An 8,825-nucleotide genomic window follows, 5' to 3' on the forward strand; every position below is an offset into this window, starting at 1 on the left:
GGTCTCGATACACTCTGGTCTTGGTCTTGTCTTGGTCTCGGGTTAGGTGGTCTTGAACACAACACTGTCATGAACCATACTGAATGTGAGGCATTGAGACCTGATTGGACCCACGGACACTTGGTGGATTGATCAGGTCTCAGTGGAATGAATTTGGTTCTGGTGTTTTAATGGGCTGAAACCTGTTAACTGGGCCGGCCAGAACGGTGTGTTGGGAAAATGAGGAATTCACAAGAACGGTCTGGTGAAAAATATACTAAGCATGTTAAATCTTAGCATACTTGAGCATACTCGAAGCCAGACTAATTACCAGTATACTTGAAGTGTGTTATTTTGGAACAACTAATTTTGTACCTAGTGTATTTTAATAGTAATTCAATTGTAGAAAATCACAGTGTACTAAGTGTACTATCACATGCTTTTTTTTTTCTTTTTTTTTGGAACTATTATACTTTGTATACATTAAGTATACAGATTTTTATGTAATATAAACATGCTTGATTAGTATTTCTTAAGTGTACTATTTTTGTGATCAATTTCCATTTAAAATTTATTTAGAATTCTTGATGTATATCAAGAATATTAGTAGTGGGATTACAGTATGCTACAGTTACACTTTTGGTTTACCATAATTGCTAATGAAGTACACTTTTTAGTTACTTATTGTCTTATTATTCTGCTTTGCCACTTTGCACATTACATGTTTCATACACGCATCAGTACTGCAAACACATCAGGTTACCAGAACACAGAAGGATCCATTACAACACACTTTCCAGGTGAAAGTAATTACATTGTGTAGTCAATATATTCACATTTTTCAAGAGTACATTGCCAATATACTATCACAGAACTGTTCAAATTGTCAATATATTAAGAGTTTACAGACAACATGCTTATGAAAATCAGCACAATGAAACAATAGGTACACTTTAGAGGACATGTGAAAAATGTTTCACCAAGGGCAGGTGCTGCAAGGTTGGAGTCCTTGTCCTGTTAGGCGACGGGGCCTGGATAATACCCGTGTTAAACGGACGGCGGAGTCCGGCGACAACAGGCGGTTAAATTCTGTAACAAAAGTGTGTTTTGTTTTTTTTCCCCAAAATCTCTCTCACTGTTTATTCAATGTCACATGCTGTTTTTATTTTGTTTTTTAATTATGTAAAGCAAATTGAAATGCCTTGCTGCTGAAATGTGCTGTACAAATAAAATTTGATTGACAGTATTGTTTTGATACAATGTCACAGTATTCCAGTATTACTGCAGACAAACTGACATTTCTCCTTCCTAAGAACAGTGAGGATCAACGACAGAACATTCACATTCACTGCACTTTACAGAAACCTACAAAAGAGAGCAATAGATTAATTAAACAGAGAAAGCATTTGTATTTTAAAGAGTACAGAAAAATGGCAAATAAAAAAATAATACTTACAATTTCAAGACGATGTGGACTCGCCATGTATGTGACATCATCAGAACTGATGATGATTGGGACCCGATGCCTGGGGGGTAAAAACATTTCTGGATGTTCTCTTTACCTGTTTATGTTAGAAGTAAAAAAAAATAGTCAGCAATGTCATAGAATCAGCTGATGTTGGTATTAACTATGAAGCTGTTTTAAGCTTAAGTATTGAGCATACTTAAGGAGACAAATGACCTTAAAAGCTTTCCATCCATGATCTGAACACACTGATCCTTGCAGGATGGTGAGGAGGGCTGGTGCTGCCCATCTCTAGCAGTCATCAGATGAGAGGCAGGGTTCACCCTGGACAGGTCACCAGTCCATCACAGGGCCCTGAAAGTCAACAACAAATAAAATGTATGAAAGAGAAATGTTAGATTAACAAGGAGAAAAATTCTGCCCAGTTATCTTTAAATCAAATCATGTTTATTAAGCACTTGGTGCTGGTAACACAGCAGCTTTTGTTGTTGAAAATGTAGCTAGCTCCTCATTGAAAAAACAAAAACAAACTTGCATCATGAAGACAATGTGAAGGTTCATCCTCAGAGCTGCTTGTTGATCTGGTGGAGCCAGAGCTTCTTCTGAGACAGAAAAGTCTTTAAGTTTTCTAACACCTGATCTCTCTGGCTTCATCTTTCATCTTCATTTACTTAGACTGCAAATATATGTTGAAGATTAAAACATTGATGAACAAGTTATTGTCATGAATTGTGTTTTAGTGAAGTGAGGGAGAACACAGGGAGGACCCAGGATGAAGATGATGAGTGATGATTTAATGACAGATGTACAGCTCAACAGTCCGGACGAGTAGGCAGCACAGGGAGCTATGGCTAAAGCTAACACTGGAAGCTACTGAATTAAATGACTGAAAGAGCTGAAGCTGCCACAGGACTTCACAGTTCTACTGTGGACAACTAACTAACTAACTAGACAGAGACAGCACACATCTGACGAGTCACAAACGACAAAGACAACAGGTGGGCTTAAATACACAGGGAGGGTAATCAGGGAACAAGACACAGCTGGGAACAATCACAGAAAATCTCAAACTATACAGAAAAACACGGATCACAACAGTTATAACAACCTCACAATATCAAAGTCTCTGTCTTATGGAGCTTAATTAAAACCAGGTTAAATTTATGAATAAATATATAAGTCGGAACAAACAGAGCCTCCATGCATTTATAACACAAAGCTGAATGATTGCTATAGTAATAATAATCATAAAAGTGACAATCAAACTGACAAAATAACTATTTCAGAAACCAACGTAAGTTTGTTTATGTCTTTACTGCAATGTTTATAGTTAAAGATAATTAGCATTTTGAAGCAAACTTACCACAAATTCCACTATAAGGGTTGTTAATATTTGTTATTTTTTGTCAATTTTAACAAAATAGTAAAAGATTATTAAGCACCTAAAAATACATACTTCATTAGCCTAAAATAAACACTGATATGTAATTTAAAACACTGAAATTTCATATTTATTTCATATTTAATGGTTTACTTTTAAAGTAAGCTTTAATTTAAAAAAAAATCTATTTTGAGCATATATTTTAAAATATATACAAAATATCTTTTAAAGCATATTGTTTCAATACTTGAGCAAATACATATTTTGTTCACTTAAAGTATACTTTTATTTAATATATTTCTTAAGTGTATATTATGGTACAATCCCAGGTCAATCTTGAAAGTGAGATCTAGATCTCAACGGGGTTTATCTGTTGAGATCTAGTAGAAATAAAGGAAATAAAAATTTTAAGTGTGTTTAAAGTAAAAATTCCTAAATTGGTACAAACATGCTGTTAGTATACTTCATATATATTTATTATCGTACACTTAATACTTAGTATACTTGAAATGTACTTATGCAAATGTAAGTATGTTTGAAATATACTAACATATTTTTTTTCCCACTAGGGTCTCCTAGCAACCAACAACGCTGCTTAGTAATGAAAAAAAAAGAAAAAAGATAATGAACTTAAATCCAACTAAAATGATGAGACAGCAAACTGAACACCTTTAAAAGCTGGTGCCAACATACATGGGGTGAGGAAACATACAAGATACAAAGATGAACATAGCATCAACAGTGTGTGTGTAAGCAGATAAGAGCTAGAGGAAAACACAGAATCCATAACACGTTCTTGTAATTGGACGATGATTCACCAAAGTGAGGAATTCCCATCATTTAAAAGGAGGCTCACACACTAACCCAAGAGGAAGGCAGGAGTGGCTGAGTGTGTTATCAGACATGTCGGGTCTTGACAGACCAACACATGTTGGCCTCAGCTCAACGATTCTCTCTCTGTCAGGTTGGAGTAAAAGTCTGTGCCGATTCTAATATTGGTGTGCTCCATTTCTTTGCTCATGCTCTTTCACTTTTCATAAAGAATTTATGAAAGAAATCTGTTTTTATGAATCCTGTAAGGGTTAATTTTTATAGTTATTAAAACCATTTTTAGGTCATTCTCCTGCTCACCCTTTCAGGCAGGCTTTGCTTGATGAAGGTTTCTTTGACAGCTGCAGCCAGATATGCAGAGGTCCTGCACATAAAGATCCCAGGAGCAGAAGGTGGATCCAGTTTCACATCTAAATCTAAATGAAAGGAGGTCTTGTTTATCTGATTAAGGTCACTTCACACTGTGAAAAACCTTGTGCATGTGTTACAGTCTGCTCCCCCATCAGACTGGGGAGTGGGATTAGTGAGAATGCCTAATCCCACTGTCTTCATCACTGTAAACAGTGACGAGCTCCTCTAAATAGGCTCTGTTTATAATTTAGCTTCATCACAACAGTTTCTTCTTGGCATAAACGTCTCAATCCTTCATCACTAAAATGAATGAAATCAGACTGGTTAAAAATGTACAAACTGATGGAGTCGATAACTTGCAGCCCTTAGTGCTGCTGGATCTTCATCACAAGTAACAGGGTCGAAACTGAGGGCAGGCCTAAAACACACACACACACACACGCGCGCACTCGCATACAGTAACACAGAGAATCTTAAAGTTCAACCCAAAAGCTAACCATCTAACTGAACTTGAGTTTGAGCTTCATATGACCAATTAATGCCATGACTCCATGCTGGAAGGCATGATGCCTCCCAGCTCTGGGGAGACTCTTACAGGCTCCTCCTACATCTCACCAGGTTGTTCACCTGTGCGTTGTGTTACTCCTGCTCCCAGCAAACACTTCATCTTCACTTGGCGGATTTTCAGGCCATGCAGTTCTTGCAGACTTTACCACATGAACACTGCTCATAGTCAGTAGTCCTTTTCCTGGGTCTGCTACTGTTATGTCCATCAATCTGGGAGCTCGTCCTTTCAATTGAGTTCATCATAAGTTTTATTTGGGTGTCTTCCTATTGGTGGACACAGAATGGCCAACAGAGACTGGAGCTGTCTGTCAGCTGTCACTGACTCTCCAGTAATCACCACCTTATTTGTGGTTTCCTTACTGTCACTGATGTCTCACAGAGTTCATGTGCGAATACATCCACTGATGCATCTGGACACATCATCAGTGATGGAGCAAGCTCCTGTTCAAACTGGCTGTTTGGCTCTAGATCGTATCCAGCCTGCTGTGGTTTCTGTTTAGACCTGAGGGGCTGATATGCTACATATACATCCTAATTAAAAATAGGAAGATTTAGACTTGTCTTTTTGATTGTGTAAAATAATTAAATTCTAAATCACTTTATGTCACTGAAGAAATAAATGTTTTAAGGTGCCTCTCTGTTCTCAGAAACTTGACTTAAAAATATCTAAATGACCAAAGTATTCCACTCATAAACCTGGTGCATAATGTGAGGATGCTTTAGTGAAATCAAACACTGGATTGCATATAAGCAGTCTACAGATTAATAGAGATGACATTGTCCTTTGGCATTCTAAATGATTTCACAAAAAATATAGTAAGTTTTTCTTTGTGTTGATCCTGATTCATCTGTCCTCACAGTCAGCAGCAAAAGTAAAGAAAGACAAATATTTCTTTTGTAAATACAAGTGAAATTCTGTGTGTGTAAACGCCTGTCAGGTGCTAGCTTGCCATGTCTAAGATGTTTTGTAGCAGGTGCAAAGGTTCATCAGATCAGGGTAAGGGTCGTGATGTTCATGGATTGGTGTTTATATCACTTAACATTCTGCTTTTGTTCTTCTGCCAGGTGGCGTCTCTCGGGGTCACCACCTTCACACTGTGTGCTCTGTGCATCGACCGTTTTCGTGCAGCCACCAATGTGAAGATGTACTATGAGATGATTGAGAACTGGGCATCCACCACAGCCAAGCTGGCAGTCATTTGGGTTGGAGCATTGCTGCTGGCTTTACCTGAGCTGCTCATCCGACAGCTGGTGACAGAGGACCGTGACCCCCCCGATGTGTCGCCCTGTGAACGTTGTGCGGTTCAGATCTCCACTGAGCTCCCAGACACGCTGTACGTCCTGGGGCTGACCTATGACAGCGCACGCCTCTGGTGGTACTTTGGCTGCTACTTCTGCCTGCCCACACTGTTCACCATCTGCAGTTCGCTGGTCACTGCCAGAAAGATCCGCCATGCTGAGCGAGTTTGTGTACGAGGGAGCAAGAAGCAAATCCAGCTGGAGAGCCAGATGAACTGTGCCGTGGTGGCCTTGGCCATCCTTTACGGTTTCTGCATCATCCCTGAGAACATCTGCAACATCATCACAATGTACATGGCAACTAGCATTCCCAGGGAGACCCTGGACATCCTGCATCTGGTCAGTCAGCTCTTGCTGTTCTGCAAGTCTGCAGTGACCCCTGTCCTGCTGTTCTTTCTGTGCCAACCGTTCACCAGAGCCTTTCTGGACTGCTGCTGCTGCTGCTGCGAGGAGTGCAGCCCACCCCACAACAGAGAAGTTGAAAATGAATGTCCCACAGCTGAGCTGGAGCTCTCACCATTTAGCACCATCCACAGAGAGCCCTCCACCTCCGCTGCTTACTCTGCTTTGGGGACACACTGCTGAGATCAGCGCTACTGCATGACTGATCGGCTCCAAGCTGTTTCATTCTGAGACCCCAACTTGATGCCAGCTGACAGACTCATAACGAAAGTGTCTGTCTATCCAGTGTTTGCTGAAATTGATTTCAGCCCAAATCCATGAAACCTTTTTTTAATAGTAGAAGGTTTCTGTTATTTTTCTCAAGGTATTGCCATCCTCATAGCATCATACTTTTTACATGTAGAGTAGCCCTCTAGAAGCAACACATTTCAGAATCTGGAATCACCGATATGGAAGAGCAGCCTGCCTGCAGCCTGTTTTGATCTCTTTGGAGAGAAAATATGAAAGAGGCAGTATTGTGTAAAATCAAACTTTTTGAGCTTTACCTCATGTTATAATGTTTTTCCCTATCAAAAACATACCTGGAGTGTTGCTGTGATTCTTTCATGCCTGTTTGAGTAATCCTTTAATCTCCATGGCAACTGCCTTCAAGACGCAGCTCCTCTCTGAAGCTGCAGTCTCCAGCTGAGCTTCCCTCTCATCATTTTCTTAAAAGAATCCAGTCAGTATGAGTTAATTTAGTTTTTTGTTTTTTTTACAGATTTTGTTTGTATTCCTTATCACGTTTTACCAGTCATAACCTCTATATTTATCAAGGCACAAAAGACTCAATATCACTGTAAATAAAAGAGGTGTAAAATGATTCATTTATGTTAGCATAATAGCTGTTTGCTGATGTTTTGAATGAGCATTTGAATGATTTGAGTACTTCCATTTTACTTTTACAGTGGAATATTGGAAGTTTTTTTCTTTTTTGGCATTTTAAACTTTAGTTTGGATATAAGTAGTACTTCTTTTTCACCAGTGTTTTAGAAAGGAATAAAGTAATAAACAGCAACACCACTAAAAGAAAAAAAAAGTTTTTTTCTGTTTTTGCATCTTTGCCACACTGATTTTTCAGATTATCATGTGAATTTTAGTATCACAGATAACCCGACGATGAGTTTTGTGATGATGAGTTTAGTTACTACAGAAAAAATATATTCAAACAAAGTTGACCTCATACAAAAATAAAATTTATCTTGTTTTTAAATCATGGATTAACTGGGATTAACCTTAATCACTTAGACTAAACCTGGCAACATAAAATAGGCCAGAAGCTCTAAATAGGCAGCACATCATGCCCTAATCTAAAGTAGTTCAAGAACAGATGTGACATGATGGAAGGAAACTGAGGGTGGTGCAAACTCAGACCTCTTTCAATAGAACATCATGGAGAAAGAGGAGGATGACTCCACCTACTTGGGTGTCCAAGTCATTTCTAGTCGAGCACTAAGGGCCTCTCTAAGCTGGAGATACAGAGTATGAGATGGGACTGGTCGATCCCTAAGCAGTAGAACCATCAGCGGTTTACCACTGTCACCCAAACCACAGGTCTGCCTAAGCCCACTCAGCCACCTCAGTTCCAGCTAAAAATAGATCTCAAGCATTTATTCATAAGTATTCACTTTTAATGCAGAATTGTGCGAGTAAAAATGGCAAATTTTAAGAGCATCTCTTATCCTCCCCGGCTTCACGGTGATGCTGTTCTTCTTTTTATGGTGCCTTTCAAAAAAACTGAAAGTGTGCAATTTTGCCACCATCTGGTCTGGAGTGTGAACTGAAGCTAATGCCATTTACAAATAAATAGATCTTACATCATACATCTGAAAATGGACAGGGAAAAGACAGCTTCTGTGGTTTAGTCTTTTAACGTTACCCAAAGGGACGAAGGATGCTAACGTGTTGCTAGCTGGTGGTAAGTTTGCTTCAAAATGCTAATTATCTTTGTTTAATTATAAACAATGCAGTACATATATAAACAAACTTATGTTGGTTTCAAGAATAGTTATTTTATCAATGTTATTGTGATTTTATGATTATTATTATAAAATCATTCAACTTCATCTTATAATGTATAATGCCTTCATGTATGGAGGTTCTGGGTGTTGTGACTTAGTGTAGTTTTCTTCATAAACTTAACCTTGTTTTAATTAAGTTCAGTATGCCAAAGTACTGAGCCCCTAAGGGGACATGGATAAAAAATAAATAAATCCCAACTTATTTTCTCAAGATCCTGTGCTCAAGAAAATAGCGCAGGATCTGCTATTGAAAGCAATCGCAGATGGATTTCAATGGCTTTCTGCAATAGAACTTACAGAAAGCCATTGAAATCCAATGCCTCCATGTAATGCATGGAAAGCATCTATTGTTCTTTTGTCAATCTAATTGGGGCCTGCCATAAGCAATGCATAGGGAGAGCAGCGTCTGACCTGCAAAGCAGGTCAGTCACTGCCTCCATGCATTGCAAGGCAGGCACCTATTGTTCTACACCCAATAGAAGGTCTCTTT

At 38.7% G+C, this 8,825-nt stretch overlaps 1 protein-coding gene and 1 long non-coding RNA gene across 2 annotated transcripts in view; one reads left to right on the forward strand and one right to left on the reverse strand.

Annotated features, from left to right (window-relative positions):
- gpr37a (G protein-coupled receptor 37a) overlaps positions 1-6,973 on the forward strand; it is a 16,173-nt gene extending 9,200 nt beyond the window's left edge. The window contains exon 2 of the mRNA XM_015019174.1: positions 5,640-6,973. Coding sequence (XP_014874660.1) covers positions 5,640-6,458 — 819 coding nt within the window. The 3' untranslated portion in view covers positions 6,459-6,973. The remainder of the gene's footprint in view (positions 1-5,639) is intronic.
- LOC106937598 (uncharacterized) lies at positions 1,312-1,798 on the reverse strand. The gene is made up of 3 exons (XR_001422425.1): positions 1,661-1,798; positions 1,436-1,541; positions 1,312-1,344 (listed from the first exon to the last, which is right to left on the reverse strand). It is a non-coding gene; the product is annotated as an uncharacterized LOC106937598 (long non-coding RNA).
- Positions 6,974-8,825: the final 1,852 nt, after the last annotated feature.

This window comes from Poecilia latipinna, unplaced genomic scaffold (assembly GCF_001443285.1).
Source record: "Poecilia latipinna isolate Pla-1442-1.1 unplaced genomic scaffold, P_latipinna-1.0 Scaffold2386, whole genome shotgun sequence".
In the NCBI taxonomy this organism is placed as follows: Eukaryota; Metazoa; Chordata; class Actinopteri; order Cyprinodontiformes; family Poeciliidae; genus Poecilia; species Poecilia latipinna.